The following is a 19282-nucleotide window of genomic DNA, read 5'->3' as shown; positions in this document are numbered from 1 at the left end:
CTAACCCAGTGCTCTTTCGTTTCCAGTCCTTCAGAGACAGAACACAAAAATGGTGCGCTGACAGCAGAATATGCGTAAAGTTAGTTGCAAAATCGCCCTCTTTTTATGTCCCGGAAAGGAATTTTCGATAGCATAAAGGAAAGAGATACTCTGATATGATGTCACGAAGTGACTAAAAGGTACGAAGATTTCTTTTTATTTTGATTTGTAACCTCTGTCAGTTCGCCTGTTCATTAATTAACCTCACGAATACAGGTCGCGTCATTCCGCCCCAGAGTCTATCTGCTCCACAGCATTCTGACGAAATGAAAGCGAACCAACCCCAACCCTACTTTATAATCACTAAAATAAGTGCTTAGACCTAATCATTGAAATGAGTGCTTTTCATCATTAAAGTGAGTGCTTCGACACAAACATGCGTGCGTGAGTCGGATCGACTCTGGGGCAGTTCTCTGGGGCGGAACGACCGGTTACCGACTCGGAGACTGTAAGCGTAAGTAAAATAACAGTTTGTATTTGGAAATACTGTCAAGCAGGTAAGAAATGTAATGTAAAAATATACAAACCATTTTATTGGGTGTTAAAACTTCCTTTTATTGCAATAGAATAATGGGTAGTGCGCTAACAGTGAGCTTCTAATTTCGTTGACTGTTACTCAATTACAAATAATTCATCGTTTTTTCCGTTCCGGCCAAACCTTGTTGTTCGTTTTTCTTTGCATATCCTGATTTTGTGGGTAGATGCTGTCTTCTCGACAGCAAATCAAATTGTGCGACAGGGAGTCGGCAATGGTGGCCTAATGCGGCAAAAAGCGAAATGCACGGCGAAACGAAGCAAAATGTCGGAAATGCCCACATGAACTGTTTTAGTGGGAATTCACCTGTGACTCAATAGAAAACTGGAAAAAAAAAAAACCTAGCTGTAAGGATGGCCCGTAAAAGAGTACAAAATCTCACACTCAGTGGTGATTGAAAGAGCTCTTATTTAACTTTCTAGCTGTTAGTTTTATAATTATTGTAGCAGCTCACTAATTTGTAAATCAAGATTTGCATATCACATATTTGACAATTATTCCATGAGCGCGTGTTGGATATTAGAGGTTATTTCATGGCTGGTGACCACGTACGGTTTTTATTCACAAGTTGTGTAAAACAAATGAACCAGCGCAGCGAGTGAGTTTGCTTAACACTACGAGTGAATAAAAATTGTACAAGCCAACTAACTGTGAAATAACTTATTTACTAGGAGTAATCAAAGATTAATAAGTGCATTTGAAGTTCAATGAATTTAGCTAAAATCATACAAAAAACATAGGAGGAAATTAGTTGAGACATTAAATTAAATGTCAGAGGCAGCACAAAGATATTGTAAATATGCAACAATCTGATGATGATTATGTAGATTTATTGAACATGGTACAAGGGCACACTCGTTGCAGTACAAATTATTGTCTTAGAAAAAAACAGAATGAATCAGATCTCAGGTGTAGGTTTCATTTTCCATTTCAACCTTGCACCAGTACAAAGCTAGAATTTGAACCTATTCATACAAAAGATGGAAATGCCAAATACAAGGCAAAAGTAGTAACAAGTCGATGTGACGTCATAACTGCCCGCCCGATAGAAAGCCCGAAAAACCCTCAGAGCTTTCGCTAGTGTTCACAGGAGACCCACGAAATTAGGAAGCCTTCTCCTTCGTCAAACGCAATTATATACATACCGAGATTCATAAGCGAACAGAACTCAAAGATAAACATATCTTTTATTTTCTTTCAAAGGAAAACAACGCACTGTCAAGCCGCCTCACAGTTCGAGAGTTGCACTGAAATGGCTTCCTTGTAAAATGCTTTATATCTGAATTATCAAGCAAAAATGCCGTTTTTTTCTTCAAATGGCGCTCAAAGCTAGCAAAGAATTCCCTTAAAGTGCCCCTGTGATAAAAAAAAACCACTTCCTTTTTTCCTTCAGATTTTGAAAGTGTGTTTGCTTAACACGTGACTGGCAAAATTTTGAGCTTTGATTTTTATCCAAAGGCCGTTTACTTTGAGTGTAAGTTTTGGACTTCAAGGTCCGCCATTACTCACGTTCAAAACTGACCGATTGGACCTCAGACGGTTGGATCCAGGGAAAAGTGACATCAGAGGCTCACTAGCTTAAAATTTCAGCATGTGAACGCAGCTTATTATATATGAAAAGCGTGAGTTTAAAAGTCTGAAAGCCCAAAAGCTCATAGAAATGTGCTATTTGTCAGTCAAGAGGAGCGGCGAGCAAGCAACACGGTTTTGTTCACTAGTGAAAATTATGATATAGCCAATCAGAGCATCGATACGTCATTTTTCACTAGTGAAAAAAATGTTATGACCAATCAGCTGGCTTTTATAGCGTGAAGAGACTATTTTTATCTCAATGCTTTTTGGCGTGTAAATCTCAGTATGTAAATAATGAGAGATGATAGATAGCCAACGAGGCGCAGAGCGCCGAGTTGGCTATAATCATCCCATATCCAACAAGCGCGAGTGGAATAATCATTGTTTTATTAAAAAGCCCCCAAAATATAGAAAACTAGACAACAATAACAATAAAAAGGCCCAAAAAATCACGCATATGCTTGCCTTGTTTGTAGATCATGGTATAATGGCTCATAACCCATGCTGGCTTAGCCAATCAAAACTCTCGAATTGCATTATCCAATGATCCAGTTTTTAATAATCATAAATATACAATGCTATACAAGAAAATAAGTACCAACAAGAATACTAGATCAATCAAAATTCAGAATTCATTTTGAAGTTCCTAAGTCTCATTCAAAGTGTGACATACAAAATGCTCCTCAAACTAACATTGGAAGTGAATACCGTGCATCTACATTTCAAATGAAAAAAGAAGCAGAGATTATTTTAATTGGGCATGATCATTCTTAACGTCAGTGCTCGAAATTAGTGGTCGTCTGGTCGTCCCAGATGACCAGAAAGTTTGCCGGGTGACTAGTTTGTAGTAAAATGGAAAGGTTGGTATCCCAAAGGAAAAAACGGACAACCCAGCTATAAAAACTGTATTACTTTAAAAAGCATCCGACTTACTCAACGGCTTTCTGATGTCAATGTCTGATAGTAGTGTGAAGTTAACAATTATTAACTTGCTGCAGTTGAGCATTTTCCAGTGTTTTGAATATCTGCAGCTTTTACAAAAGTCTGTGCCTCGTGAGTCCACAACATTTTGACCGCTGAGATGACGAATATCGTTGTCGACAAGAGTACAGACAATGCTGAACCACTTTCGATTTGTTAAATCTCATTTGATGTTTTGGTGACCGTGTGTAGTATTGTGGTGTATAATATTTTTACGAGTTGTACTTTATTTTGACGAGCCCCTTAGGGCAAGTCAAAATAAAACAACGAGTAGAAATACTCAGCAATACTACATACCAATCTAATAAGCTATAGATATATTATCCAGTTTTCTTTGCACTAAAATGTTTGCAAATGAAGAACGTGTTACAGAGCTGGAGTGTGAGGCAAACGTCAGCAACCCAAACCAGTAAAACCGGCTCTCTACTGACAAAAACCAAGTGTGCAATATATTGTGGAATATTTGTACTTGTTTCGTTTGTTTTCTGTACAATAACTAATACAGTTGGATGATAATTAAGTGTTATATATCCATTAACCCATTGACTCCCAGGGGTTCTCCATTGAATCGTCTGGCGTTAGACAGTAAAATGCTAAGTCTGGCCGGTTTAGGCCGGTTTGGACGTCAAAGGGTTAAAAGAGGTAAGGTAAAGTAGCACACAAATCACTGGGGCTCACACAGCTTGAGCTTATCCTGGTTTCAGCATGAAGCAACTGAGAGTGTTGATACTCACCCCTGGATGAGATACTAGTCCATTTTAGGGTTTACCCTCTGCAGTGTGTAGCTGGTCCCTATTCATACACCTGGAAGGAGAGAGAAGGTGTGGAGCAAAGTTTCTTGTCTAAGGAAACAACCCAGTGATTGAGCTAGGCCTGAACCAGCGACCTTGGGGTCAGGAGTCTAAAGTGCTGATCACTACACCACTGTGCCTCCACTTAAAAAATAGATATAAAAATAACATCAATTATTATTTGGTTTAATGATGGTTTTAAAACCAAGCTCGCGTAAGGGAGATGAGCATCACAGTCATCACTGGTATCTGTTTTTGCTAAAGATTTTGGCATGGTGTTTGACACTTAACAATTTGTAATGTTTGAACTGCACACTCACAGTAGCATTCAAATCTTGCATTAACCAATGATATTGGGTTAATTAGAAAAAGTCTTTTATTCTGTTACATTTAAGACTAGATTGCACTGAAGGCACTGAGTGGCCGGTGTGGGTGTAGAGAAATGGAAATGGAAGTGAAATTTGTTTACGGAAATGGAAATGGAATTTGTTTACCCACAGAACACCTTAAGAGTGCTCAGGATCTTGTTCAACATGTGTCTGTGCATTCTGGATCGAATTGGAATTTAGCAGTGTTGGTGTTTTGAGGAGAGGGGAAAACTGGCTTACAAGGAAAAAAAACCTCTTGGAGCAAGGAGAGAACCAACAACAAATTCAATCCGCACATGATGCTGAGACTGGGAATCAAACCAGGGCCACATTGGTGGGAGGCGAGTGCTCTCACCACTGCGCCACCCCTGCTGGGGAGGGAACTGATATGCATTGAATGGGTATTATGACCTCTGGTCCTCTAAATTAGTGGATTCTGTCTTAACACAAGAAGTTACCCTGTTTTGTGAATAGTATAAACTGTATTACCCTGTTCTTAAAAATTTAGTGAATATCAATTTCTGCCTTAGACAGTGAAGTACTGTTAATTACTCTTTCTTGTATATCAGGTAAAAAGAAGGAATGTCTTCCTAAGTAAAGTCAAGTTACGGTGTTGTTTATTTTACTTACTTGTTTGTCAAAAGCATGTCTCGTTTACAGGGGAGCTCTAAGGGCCTTGGTGCCTTTTTGTTGATTAATTTGCTTTAATATGTAATTTAGGGTGCGTTCGATTGACCGTATTCCGGAATAGGAATACATGGAATACAAGTTGGAAATCCTTCGTTTTTGCGGAGATTCACATTAAAATTGTCAAACATTTGCTAAAATGCTATTTTAAACATATTTTTATCATCCTTGCAGCTTCGAAACGCGCCAAACATACCGTTTTAATCATCACTCCACATATTCTTATTCCGGAATAGGGTCAATCGGACGCGCCCTTAGTGTCTCGTGGTCACTGCCTACTCATTACTACCCTTAATTTATGTGGAAAACTGTTGAGGCGATAGTCATGCAAATGGATTGCAGGCTAATCATGATAAGGTGACCAACTGTTATCTGGGGTAGTGGGTGGGGGGGGGGGGGGGGAATAAAATTATTTGCTATCGCTTATGGAACATCTTAGACATGATTAGGTTGGCCTGCGTACTCAAAAAGTGCCGTAAAGCTTTATCCCAGTGGTAGGCATGCATTAATGGCAGTAGCAACTTAATTTAATTTGCAGTGAGAATAGTGCACTGAGATAATAAATCCATTTCAGATTGGGGCAATGGCTGGTGAATTTTACCTGTTGTTCTTCCACACGAGATCCTGAAATGCAGATGCTGCTTCCCTCTCAAGCATGGCACATAATCTTTGGAGTTTGAGGCTGGATAGTCTGCTTTTGTCAATCGAAGCTGTTGTATGATATGAAAGGGAAAAGCAAGTCGGTTGTTGTGTTGTTAACATTGAAATGGGTAGTATCTTGTCCAAATGCTCGTGTACTTCTGCCGCTTCCGAGAGGGAGGTTCCACTGCAACCAAGTAATGTGGAGATATCCATCACAACAAGCAACGATGGAAATGATCTAAGGGGATTGCAGGCAGGTCAAGAGAAAGTCAGCAGTGAGGAACCAAAATCTCTCAAGATGTCATACCAGTTGTTTGTCCTTGAAACTCTTAACAGATATCGACAGGAGAATCGTTTCACTGATTTCACCATCAGAGTCAATGGCAAGAATTTTCCTGTCCACAGAAATGTCTTGGCTGCTAGTTCTAATTTCTTCAGTGATCTGTTTTCTGAAAGTGACTCCTCTCAACCAACTGACTGTGAGTTTGAAAAAGTTGACCCAAGCACTATGGAAAATATTCTTAACATCCTGTACACTGGAAAATGCAAACTGGATGAGCTCAATAATTTATCAGTGCTTTCCTTAGCAGAGACTTTGGGTGTGCAAGAGTTATTTACTAAATTTGCCGAACTCCTGCAGGGAAACAAAATATCTGTTACCAAGCTAAGAGTGCTTAATTCCAATAATCAAGATGCTGTTTTGACAAGGTTGTCATCATTTCAAACAAAGGGTTTGTTTTGTGATGTTACCTTGACAACACGTAGTGGCAAAGTTGTACCAGTTCACAAGAATGTGCTAGCAGCGGTTAGCTGTTATTTTGAAGGACTCTTTAGGTCAGAAATGAGAGAGGTTCATGAAAAGAATGTCGACTTTGGAGTCATAGATGAGACAGTTGTTGAAGAGTTGTTAAATTTTGTTTACATTGGAGAGATCAACATTTCATTTCATAATGCAAGGAATTTGCTGCAGGCTAGCGATTATCTTTTAATAGAGCACTTGAAAAGACGAATTATTGATTTTGTAAAGGACTCTTCAACATTGCTAAACTTTTGGCTGGTATATTCCCTTGTTAGAAGTTTTGATTGTTTGGATGAGGTGTACCAAGAAATGGTGAATTTTGTATCCATTCACTTTTGGAGCATTGCACATTCAAGCGAATTTCTGTGTATCACAGAGCAAGATGTTAGGTGGTTTCTTTCAAATGATGACATTTTATCCAGCGAAGCTCAAATGTTGGAATGTTTAATTCGATGGTATAGGCATTCACTAGAAGACAGGAAGGAATCATTTAGGAGACTTTTGAATCTTATTCACATGGGTAGTATTCCAGATCAGTACCTTAAGAGGCTTGTTGCAGATCAAGGCATCGATGAGCTGACAAGATTCTCCGGATACAGACTGGACGATGATGTTCCAATTGAGGATATCTTGAAGACTTCAGCCTACCACAATGTGGTCTTGTTTGGTTTGACACATAGGCTACATTACACTCACTCCTACAATCTCTGCTACTGGCTTCCATTTGCTGGTCCGTGGTCTCTTATTGCTCGCATTCCACATAACAAGTCAATGTTGGCCAATGGCACCCCTCTTGTTTATACCAGCTCTGGATTGTATGTGCAAGTTCCTTGGAACAACCCAAAGCTTGCATTCCACAGAAATCCTTTGACGGCCCGTCATCTTATGCCAAATTCAGGAGTGGCTCCCACCACAGACATAGAGCCTTCTGCACCCATGACCTTTGACTGTGCAGCCGTGACTATGGGCAAATTCATCTACTTGATAGGAGGAATGTCCATGCAGGAGGTCACAGAAGTCAAAACAGTACAGCGGTATGATGTTGAGAAACAGACCTGGTCACCAGTAGCGGACATGCTTGAGCCTCGGTACGAGCTAAGTGCGGTCAACTTCAAAAACAGGTACATCTTTGTGTTTGGAGGCACTGATGGGTCATCTCATAGGGAGTGTTTAAAGACGGTAGAAAGGTACGACCCACACATTGATCGCTGGTCGTATGTTAGTTCCATGCACCAGCCGCGATCCAGTGCCTTTGCGTTTGTCCACAATGAGAAAATCTATGTGATTGGCGGAGAGCGAGGTGAAGACGTGATTCCGACGGATTGCGAGCTCTACGATCCTGTGACGGACGATTGGCAAGTGGCGAGAGTACAGGTGAACACGCTGTACATGCCTAAGGGACAAACGGAGCAAGGGTCCTTTCTTTATCACCCAACCACTGAGAACAGAGAACTCAACGCAGGATGTGCGGGTGGGCTGTCTGTGTTGTCGAGCACCACAGCACAGCAGGACCAAGAGGGGAGGCTCGATGAAGCAAAGATCACAAGACCTTACGTTACTTGTATCAATGGATCCATCGTGATTCTCGATTTCAGCACATGCGCAGACGGCCAGCGCAGAGCAGATTTTTATTTTGTGGACCCGGATTCAGGAAATTTTAGAATTTTACAATCTTTGTTTGCGTGGCCGACTGATATCTCTTACGGTGCCGTAATGCCTCTGAGCCGGAGAGACATGATGAAGGCTCTCAAGGACTATTCTGTTCATGATGGTTCTATAGACAATTTGTAAACATTGGCATGTACTAATTTGAAGTTACCCGATCTTTCTAGAGCCAGGAGTCGACGAAACCAGGGGCCCGTTTGTCAAAAGTCCCGAAACTTTACGGGCCATTTTCAGGTGTCACAATTCCCTTTGTATCTCAAGAAGGGAGAAGATTTAATTCGTCAAACTTCACAGTTATTTTTCTTTGTGTTACCTTGAAAACATGTTAAAAGATCGGCTTTCCAAAACAAGCGGTTGCCAATTTCACAAATGACTTTTCGGGCCCGAAAAGTTTTTGGGACTTTCGAGAAACCGGCCAGGACCGAATAGTGAACGAGAATGGCATGGAAGAGGAGAGTGCATTGTCCTTCATAGTAATGTAGTGTTGTTGCCTTAAGACTATCCACCCGGAAATTTTAGGACTGGGATTTCGTGCTTATGATTTCATGTAGGAACAGTCCTAAAACCTTTCCCGCAACATAAAGCTTACGTAGGTACGTATGCTACGAAAGGTAACTTCACGTAGTTGTATGTTTTTCCGTACGTATTTCGAATCTCAGTTTTAGTCGATGAGCCTAGTTTTATCAGAAAATCCAGCAAATTACATCAATACACGAGGCATGGCTTTTAGTCAGGTTTTGAAAGTTTGTGTAAAAATGCACTCTTGTTTTGATCTGCTCTGCTATTAAATAAATGCTGTATTTGCGTCGAGGCTTTAAGTGGCAAAAACATCGATCGGAAGTGACATCAGTTTGGGAAATCGCTTCTAGCGATAGGAATCAATATTTTAAAAACGAATTTTGTCCAAGAGCAAACGATTATTTAGCTTTAGGGTCTTTTTCCTTAAGTAGAGAAAGTTAGGTAGCAACTAATGACTTTTTAATATGGTAAATTATTTTTAGCTTAGTTTAAATTAGAAACTTGATTTTGACGTTTTTGAGCAATTTTGGGTTATTTTCATGTGAACCATTTCCGAATTTCACTTTAGTCTCGCTTTCAAAGAGAGTCCACTCGAAAATGGACCATTTCCGAGTTGCTGTTTGTCTCGGTTTCGAAGTGAGTCTTGGTGCTCAACTATTGTAAGGGAAATGAGTTTGATTTGCATAAGAATACGCAGCTCATTTCTGTACTCTTAAGATTTGCAATCATTACCAATAGCTCTTTTTTTCCAAAACATGTTAAATGTTTTTAAGAGAATGACTTTGATCTCGAGTATTTCAGTAAGTTACGCGCTGACTGTTCGAACTGAACGATTTAGGTATGCGTGCATAAAGAGGAAACTAATAGAATGACCGGTAGTTTGCAAATCAGTTTCTGTCTTGATCTCTCGAATGCCGGGTACGAAATTGATGTGGTGAGTGGGTGTCGACGGCCGCGCATACTCAACAGGGAACGGATCGCTTGCAAGCAATGGTTCCTCTCTCGTTTCACTCCCTAAACTGGCATGAAAAGAGAATCAAAGTGAAGCTAATCTCGTTAAAGAAAGAGGAGTGGAGCAGAAAGATGCCATGTTATTTTGCACTTGTTTTCGATTAAATTTTTTTTTGGACTTTCGAATTTATATTTTCAATGGTCGATTTTAACAGTCTGAGTATCTCTAAAGAATTGACGCCTTTTCTTGTATGCGTAAATCCTATATGTCGGGCCCAGCGCCACGGATGTTTATTTACGGTGTAATTTTTCCCATGGTATTTGTATAAACTCCGAGATAAAAAAATAAAATCTTTCGGAAACCATCCCACCCTCCTCCGTTCTGAGGCTTTTTTTCCAAGTTAATGTTTAGAGTTGATCACTCGCTAGCTTCGTTCTTATAATTGTTTATTGTTTATTCTTTTTTTCGTCCTTACAATTCTTTATTTGTCCCGCGATTAAAACTTTTGTTATCTTACTCATTTCTTTTAGTGTCATAACACCCTGAACAAAACGTCTTCTCAGATTATCCAGATTTAAAAAGAATTAAGAATTTGAGGAAGAGAGTTGAAGTATAGTAACCCATAAAAAAAGTTGAAAGGGCCAGATCAACATGAAGAAACTTAATATGTGAAAGAATGGCGACAATTTTTAAAACTCGTAGAGCTGTCCATCTTTTGAGATGATGTTAATGTCCGTCGGTTTTTTTATTCATCTCGACAATGTAAAATCTTTGCCAAAATGGCCGCCATTTTAGTATTCTTTTGTTCGATTGCAACTTAGCCCTTTTGGCTTTGTTCAGGGTTAAATATTCTTTTGAATTTACGTTTGAAATCGAGGCCAAAAGGGCCAATTTGCAACGAAACAAAAGAATTCTTAAATGGCGACCATTTTGGAATAAGGTGTTAATTTTAGTTCATATAACCCATGGCATTATTTACAATTAACCCATTTTCAAGTCACCTGGACCAATAACAATAAATCTCCCCTTTAAGCAGTTTCATCGAGTGTCGCAAAACCAAGACCGGCGCAAGCTAGCGCAATGAACCCATATGACCTGTCACTTGCATCAAGCGCGGGTAAAAGCGCACATGTTGTGCTTTCGCATTTCAATGGTGAAAAAAAGAAAGTGGCGCGAAATTTATAAGACAATCAATGCGCATGACACTCAATTTAGGACCGCTCTATAGGAAAGAAATATACTTCGAATATTTTTGTAGCCTTAATTTAAATCAGATTCGCCTGCATGCGATTTCAAGTTTCTGGAATTACAGGATGCCACATAGCCACAGGTTTCCTCAACGAAGCGAGCATGTGATTCCAGTGCGAAACGCCACTTCCGATTACATTCTGCCCAAGAAGCACATGGCCAACCGTTTGATCAGGGCCTTGCGAAAGCTTGTTAACAACAGTGAGTTTGAAAGTAACTTTCTGTAGCGTTTCCGAAGTAACTTTGAAAGTAAAAGCTTCGTTGTAAACTGGATTTAAAGTCTTTTTCTGCATGGCTGTCCGCTTTCGCCCCAGTCTTTCTCTGTTTACCATTAAAAAAACTCTTACAGAGGGACCTGCGAAAAAAAATGTCCCAAAAGTAATTAATTTCAAGTAGTCACAGAAAATGTTATTAAAAAAAACTTCAAGAAGTAGCAGAAAATTAACAAATTTGTTTCATTACAAGAGATTCTGTTTTCAAATAGGCCAATTTCCGAGTTCACGTCTGCCTCCTCTTCAAAGCGTTTTTCTTATGAATATTAGTTTTCATTTACATCGAAAGTAGAACTAATAACCATCACAAAAACTTCGCACTTAGACTCGCTTTGAAGAGGAGGCCGACATGAACTCGGAAATGGCGTATTGATATGATTGGCCCATAAACACGACGTATATAAAACTGAGTCTGGGCTAGCCTTGTGACATTTTAGCACCATCGAACAGAGCGCATCTTCCAAGGCAAGTCTGGTATCTGTGATTCGGGGATAAGGATATCGAAGGAAAGGTTAGAGAGCAGGGATGGCGCAGTAGTGACAGCACTCTCCATCCACCAATGTGGCCCGGGTTCGATTCCCAGACTTGCAGGTTGAGTTTGTTGGTTCTCTACCCTGGGGCCCGTTTCTCAAAAGTCCCGAAACTTCTCCGGGTACTCCGGTTTCCCTCTCTTCTCAAAAACTAGCTTACGATTTGATATGAGTTGAGTTGATTTGCTTTCTGTGCAGTTCCCCCATTTTGTGCCCCGGAACCAAATACGGTTGACACTTAAATAAAGTTCATTATTAATGGTCCCGTGTCGTAAATACTCTTTTTCTTTGGCCATCTTAGTTTTATCAGGAATAATACACAAACAGTGGTGACAAACATCAGATACAAACGCATCCTTTGAAATTATCTTTTACTTGACGTTTCGTATGCTTCTGCATACATCTTCAGAAGTGACGGTTAATACTGAAATGAATATTTCAGCAGCGAAAAGCTGTCTTTACCAGTTTTTTTTTTTTGTCACGTCTATTGTTACTTAATAGTTAATAGTTAGTAAGTTAGTGATCCTGTATATTTAAATTCAAATTTTGCAGTAACCGTCACTTCTGAACATGTATGCAGGAGCACACGAAACGTCAAACGAAAAGATAATTTCAAAGGGTGCTTTTATATCTGATGTTTTTCGCCGCTGTTTGTGTATTATGGTCCCTTATGGTCCCTTGCCCTGTTTAGGCATAGAAAACATTTTTGAATGATTTTCATTGAGATCATTTTGACTTCGATTTTAAAGCAGAGGCCTCTTTAGGAGATCTCCTTTGAGCAACGAAATCCTTTGAAATTAAAAGTATTTTCTGGAATACGTCTGGGTTTGGGGGATGATAATTTATTTAATTTTCCTTGATTCAATAATGTTGTTAACAAATTTCACCTTGGAAATAAAGAGAGAGATTTTGCATCAAGTGTATAATTGCGACAAAGGTCGATCTGAAATTTGCGTTTTGCAAAAAAAATCAAAGTAGTTCAATTGACTTTTCCCCACTTCTTTCCTGTTGGCTTGAACAACTTCTCGAATAAGAGAAATGATTTCGAATATGAAAATTTTTTAATGCTACAAGGCCGTTTGCCATTTCACGTAAAGGCAATGGCAAATGTATTTGACAACTTTAAATTGCTGCAGATTAGTGTTAAGAACTCAAAAAAAATCAGTCTTCAAACCTACCCCATAAACCAGTCTGCGTCTCTATTTTCAGGTTTCTCGCCTTGAGAATGACGATAGTGAGACGTTGAGTCGTAGGAAAGTAGTTCAAGGAGACGAGCAACTCACCAGCGTGTTCGTGGCTTGCCCCCTAAAAAAGGAAGCACGGAAATAAAAAAATAGGTTGACTCGGCTCCTTAGTATCTTTTATTCTTCTCTTTCTTTTCTTGCAGCATGGCCGTGTCTCTGACTTGGTCACGTTACTGGAATCCTTTGTCTGGTGAGTTGTTGGCGTCTAATTTGGTTCAACATTTTTGTGATCAGGGCTAGAGGTGATGTTTGAACTTTGCCAGGGCCGAAAAAACTAACGATAAACGCACAAAGGAGGTCCCACTTGCTGCCTCAACTAAGATGATTACGTCACTGGATCCCATGTGCTGTTTTTCTCTTTATAGGTTTTAAAGAATGTTGGTAAAATTTACTAAAAACTATAAGGCCTAGATGACTTTAACCCTTTCACTCCTGTGGGGTTCCCCATTGACGAGTGAAATGGTCTGGCGTTAGACAGAGTAAAATCTATAAGTCTTAGTGGCCCTTACAGGATTGAAAGGGTAAAAGACACATTTAAATAACTTTTGGTCTTCTCAAGCCTTGCGCGTTCGGTAATAAGTGCATAGCAGAAGGAAGGGGGAGGGGGGAAACATGGGAAAGTTGGCTGACCACACTCATATATACCTGTGGCAGACCCGGCGTAATGTCGTACCACTTGGGCTGCGTTTTATCAAGTTCAGCCTCGTCCAGCGAAAGCAACACCTGACCAATCACATGCATGTTTGAAAACGCGTCCACCTCCATCACCTGAATGTGGAGTGAGAGTGTTTCAATTGCGTGGTCACCGAACGAGAATAACAACTCTTCATTCCATTGCGGGACAAACGTCATTTTTTGTTTCTCAATTTCCTTCTCTGCTAAAATTTCTTCGTCCTTACAAATTTGTACTAGCAGATAAATTAAAGCTGTTGGTAAGTTCGTTCGGCAAATGATTCCCTTCGCCTGAACCAGACCAATGATGATAACTTTTTCTTCCTTGTTGTATTCAATTGAGAATTGAAGTTTCCCGAAGTCTCCGGGTGTTTCAATAATGTACGGGTCTTCTCCACTAGAAAGACTGTCAGCCACAGAGCCGTTCTCGTAAGTCTGATAAGTAATTTCCTTCGGCCATCTTCCTTTCTGGTGAATGTAGTATGTCTCTTGTTTAAGGCTGCGCCCGCGATACGTTTTGCGATAACGCAACCAGACCCAGCAGCACTTGCAAAGGACAGCGAGCAACGCGGCAACTAGGGCCGAGGCCACCCCGATTACCACTGCTAAGACCAAAGATAGCTTCACGGCCACTGAAATAGATAGGAAGTATTTATTTAACTCACAATAGAACTCCTCCTTTTGCACGTAGGCATTCGTTCAACAAAAATTTTTTGTTACACTGTAATAGTACCAACTTGTTTGTCAGGGAGTGTGTCACAATGTACTCTATTGTCAGTAAAATGTTGTGCCAAAAAGATATTAGCTTGGTCGGGCTGGGGGTTGTTGACAAAGTCATCACAATGTTTGTTTCTTTATTTTTTCTCCATTCATCACGTTACAGTATATTAGGATACAAGAAAGAAGAGAAACACAAACTGACACGCATGAAATCACAATGAAAAAAATAACAAAGGTCTGAGCCTCAAATAATTGAAAAGCGATTTGATTCAACTGCGATCGGGTAAAGAATGCGCACTAGGAGACAATTCAAGAGGATTACGTAACAGGGAAAATCAAGCTGAAGTCGATGTTACTTGATACATCTTTATTATGCGTATGTTACGCGCGCAGTGATTGGTCAGTTTAGAGACCCGTATTCTGAAGCACGGCCCACTATGCTTCATGGTATGCTCGATTCAATAAAGGCCGGGACACACCAGGCGATAAGTCGCCGCAACAATTCGCCTCGTGTGACACGGTTAATTTTGTGAAATTCATGTTCGCTGGGGCAGAATTTTGTTGCCGCGATCTGTTGCACGAATTTAAACCAGTTTGAATTCGTGCGACTGACCGCAACGACAAAATTAGCGAAAGCAGCATTGTCGCACCGTGTGTACACTTCCGGAAAAAAAGCGCTGCAACAAAATATAAAATAAACCAATGAAAGAGCGTCATTTGGTCCGCCATATTGAATTAGAAAACTAGTTCACATTCCTCCTCATACGAGATCACTGCGTGTGCACCGAACAGGCATCGTGTCGCAGCGACTTGTTTTGCAAGTAGCACACACGGAGCGACTTGTCGGAGAAACCTGTCGCTGCGACTTGTCGCCTAGTGTGTCTCGGCCTTAAGGAGTTCAGAGTTTCAAAAAACGTGCGGGCGTCGGGATAAAAGGAAGCATACATTTAAAAAAAAACCAAAAGATTTTTAATTCAAATTCTTTCTACTATTTAACATAACAAAGAAGACATATATACTTTTTTTTTGTCCCGACGGGCACATTAATTCGTTTCTTGAAACTCCGAACTGGCTTATTGTCAAGAGTTATAAAAACATGTTACTAACTTAAGGTATCTTACTAAAGTTACAGCTCCTTGTGTTTTTTTCCGATCATTGCATAGCATGGAAAGTTTCAGAACGGCCTAGAACGTTGTCAGTAAGAACTTTATATTTCTTTTTGAATACACTCACTCGTGGTAATCAACTCATGACCAATACATTGTGATATTTGCATTGCCTCGAATACGTGAGCTGCAGTTAATTTCGTCCATATTGAACTATTTTCCTCCAGCCACCTTGGTCATGTGAATGCATCATTAAGGTTTCTCAATTTTTAAATATTTTTTTTTTTATGCTTAATTTTGGGTTGCATACAATCTTTGAGGCAATCAATGCGATTGTATGTGATTCTGAGATGTCCTTGGAAAGAAAGACACAAATAAAAGAAATGAGCTGATGACGGTTGATTCGTCCTATTTACTCCCTTTTAACAGCGGGCGAAATTTAGTCACGTGATTATCGGACGCTCTTTTTTTCCCCAGCCATTGCGCGCTCTCGCTTCTCTCGGCGCTCATTTTCCTCGTGTTATAAAGGTGAGTGCGAACGAATAAACCCCCATATGGTAGTTTTCTCTTCGCGTCTTTTAAGCCGAAAAACCAAGCTAGCCTTTTTCTTCAACATTATCTCATCTCGCGCCGAGTGTGTCCAAGGCTGGTTATTAGGCTGTCGTCATTGGCTACAACAAACCGGATGAAAGTGATAATTGCAGTTGTGAAACTGGACCAGCTTGATTATTTTAGGTCTTTCGCATGAACAATATTATAATAGATCCACCCTTTTATGTTAAACCTATAAGGGTCTTAGTTTTAGTTTGAAATTAAGTCCATTTCGCTATCAAAAAACTGTACATTGTGCGTTAATTATTAAAATAAGCCTTAGGTCAAATGAAGGAAGTTTGTGCCTCAAGAATTTTTTTCGTGATCTAAAAAGGTGCAGCTTTAGGTGATTGATTTTACTTGCCTTTCATGAAAGTCAAAAAGTACTTGAACACACAAATGTAATTCGTTTTAAAGAGCGTTACAGTTGAACTTCAAAAGCATCTTCTCACTAGAAAAGAGATTCACGCGAGCCTCTGAATACTTTTGTCAGACTTGACAGCCATGCGATGTGTGCAATCATCTCGTATCGCTTTCTACGCTAACCTTGAACCTTGAGTCACGTTTTTATGTCTGAGAGCACCTATTTTCTGGCGGAAATTGGTAGAAACAGAGATGCCATTAAGCTTTTTGTCACTTTTGATAGTTTTCCGAATTGAATTTCTTGAAAAGTGATTAAAAGCAGTCTTTCATTTTAGTTTCCCGGGACAACCACATCTGCTGGATAAAACCTGAAACAAACTTTAATTACCGCTTTGGATTTGCAATTCAGATTTTGAGTAGCCCTGAGACAACCTTCACTTCGAAGTAAACACGACAGACACCAACAGTCTATATGTTTTTGGAAATGACCGTCCTCAATTAGCTGGGAAACGATATTTTTACTTGATAAATATATAAACTTTCAACTGACGAGATGAAGGGATAACTTGCGTGATCCTTTCGTGTTTTCCATTAGTTTAAAACATTTTGAACAAGAAAAATGCAAACAACGAGTGTTCGTTGTGAAGTTTGCAGAAGCACTTTCATGTAAAATAAGTGATAGCCCCCAAACTTTAAGCGATAAAACCGCTAAATGAGAAATACCGTTTAAATTGATATTTTTGCACGGTTGTAGAATCCTATTTGTATGCACTGCTGATGTGTCTCTGTTAAAACTTCGTTTCGAATCTCAGTTAGTGCCCTGTTTACTTTCTTGCTCGCTTGACTGGCGAATGGAACTAAAATAATGGGGAAGGCATGAATTCATCCCCTGTGCGTCATTTTTTCACTTTCTGGAACATAAAAAGTAAGATTACATTTGCACAAAGTGTATGCCTGAAATTGGATATGTTAACATACGCATTTTATGCGCTGTGTATATTATGACCGAGGTTTAGAAAATGATCGTGTTCTAACAGATTCCCAAGGGTATTGAGCGCAGTCACTCACCATTGAAAAAATTCAACCCCTAAAACGACCAAAACATGTGCCATGCCCTTCTCAATACTGATTGCAATTACTCACGGAATTCACAAGACAGGATAGACGCATGCGAAACTAGCCGTTTACACATTAAGATTAATATGAACGAGATGGAGATTCCATATTAGTCTTTTAAACGCATAACTAAGCCTCTTAGGGCAGAGCGAGCTATGAGTAAAATTAAGAAATACAAGAATGACCCACTAAACTTACTTGGTGTACAAATCGAGAAGATTTGCCGCCCATAACAAGCACTACTGCTTGCAGAGGATTTAGAGACATGGGCCTTTTCGATAGCCCAGCGATCACTATGTCGATAGCCCAGTGATCTCAATTTCTGCGCGATTGACTTGCATCGATCGTAATTTGCTTCTCAGTTGAGACAGTTCGAAACAACAAGATATGATGCTTTCGTTTTCACCTCATCTCAAATCATGGCTGCAAATCATGATCGGCTGCCGGGTTGAAAGTAATTTGCGTGTGTTTTTAACAACTGGAATCTGATTGGTCTAAAAAAGCAAAATATTGTAAAATTGGATCAACTCCATTTGACATTGCAGATCACTGGTGTATTTTGAATCAAGGTTTCTCATCTCAAATGATTTAGGATGCAACACAGCAAGTGCTACCCTTGGACCTTTAGTGGTTTTCATGACAAGTGATAAACGTGTAACTTAATATTCTAAATATCCTGATAGTGATTTTTATAAGCAGTACTGTATTTCAGTTTTGGTGGATACTAACCACGCCCGTATTTGTTTTGTTGCGAGGGATTTTAGAAATATATATCTTACAATCGGGTGATATGACGCACGAATAAGATCAGCGCATCTCGCCACAAAATCATCGTGAAATAAAACTTAAGTGATCTGTACGGGTCCAAACTGTACAGCAAATGATCCCGGAACGCACATGATCTCGAAAAAAAAGTAAGGAATGGCATCGAGGGTGGAATGGGCGGGATAGAGAATTATGTGAGGAGCGCTTAGTTCAGTTTCAAACGTCGAGCTACCGCCATGTCGAGCTAAATTCAAGAATTAAATTCGACGTTCTAAACTGACTGTGATCATGGGCCCGTTTCTCGAAGCCTGGGAGCATACTTTCTTTCGATCTTCCTAGAAAAATCGGGTCTGTCAGGGGCCTCGAATCAGGGACAAGACTGGGACATTTCGTATTGAGCATGCAGTGTTAAAAATTCAAATGTATTCTGGTGTCAGTCACGCGTCGGGATATTCGAACAACTCTGGCAAACACACGCAGGGTTCGAGAAACGGGTTCCTGGTCACATGCAGTTAAGAATTGCGTCAAAGTTAGTTTTTTGATGATTGTATCCGATACTGATTAAATGTGGCAAATTTATAAAAGCGTGATAAGAAACAAAATTCAGTCCTTCTGGAAAACTATAATGAGGCAGAAACCTTTTGTGAGCAGAGGAATTGCACTCGATTCGAAAGTTAGAAAGCAAGCAGAAACCTATGGGAGAAAACTTTACGTACCAGACCAGAATTTCGCTAAAAACGAATCTAAGACTGCTTGCGCTAAAAAGAGTAAAGACGAATATTAATGTCAAACAGCTTGCACAATCTAAAATTGCCCAAACAAGGGAAGAGAAACTTATGCACGGAAGTAACGGCGTACAAGAGTCAAAGAGGCAGATGTGGATTACCGCGTAATCGTAGCCTGCAAGCGTCGTTCCTGTTCGAAAGAAGAGCTTCGAAACGATTTTCCGCAAACTGACCGCGCGAAAGTTGGGTCTCTTGCCTCAACTTCCGCGCGGCCAGTTTGCGGAAACTCGTTTCGAAGCTCTTCTGTCGAACAGAAACGCTTGCTGCGCAGGCTTGCGCAATCCACCCAAAAATAGCTGAAAAGTGCCGGGACAAAAGCA

The 19282-nt window shown here is 40.0% G+C and overlaps 2 protein-coding genes across 2 annotated transcripts; one reads left to right on the top strand and one right to left on the bottom strand.

Moving 5' to 3' along the window:
• The first annotated feature begins 32 nt into the window (after positions 1–32).
• LOC138042535 (kelch-like protein 12) lies at positions 33–10066 on the top strand. Its single transcript, XM_068888457.1, has 2 exons — positions 33–179; positions 5548–10066. Exon 2 carries the CDS (start codon positions 5740–5742, stop codon positions 8203–8205), a length of 2466 nt encoding a protein of 821 aa, XP_068744558.1. The 5' UTR covers positions 33–179; positions 5548–5739; the 3' UTR covers positions 8206–10066.
• On the bottom strand, positions 9980–18050 carry LOC138042537 (synaptotagmin-2-like). Its single transcript, XM_068888461.1, has 4 exons — positions 17611–18050; positions 13490–14148; positions 12779–12905; positions 9980–11153 (listed from the first exon to the last, which is right to left on the bottom strand). Coding segments are annotated over exons 1-4 (1098 nt in total). The 5' UTR covers positions 17612–18050; the 3' UTR covers positions 9980–10842.
• Between the last annotated feature and the right edge of the window lie 1232 nt (positions 18051–19282).

The sequence above is a fragment of the Montipora capricornis genome, chromosome 3, assembly GCF_036669925.1.
Source record: "Montipora capricornis isolate CH-2021 chromosome 3, ASM3666992v2, whole genome shotgun sequence".
Taxonomy (NCBI): Eukaryota; Metazoa; Cnidaria; class Anthozoa; order Scleractinia; family Acroporidae; genus Montipora; species Montipora capricornis.
Note: the sequence above shows the minus strand (reverse complement) of the source record. Positions and strands in the feature narration are given on the sequence as shown.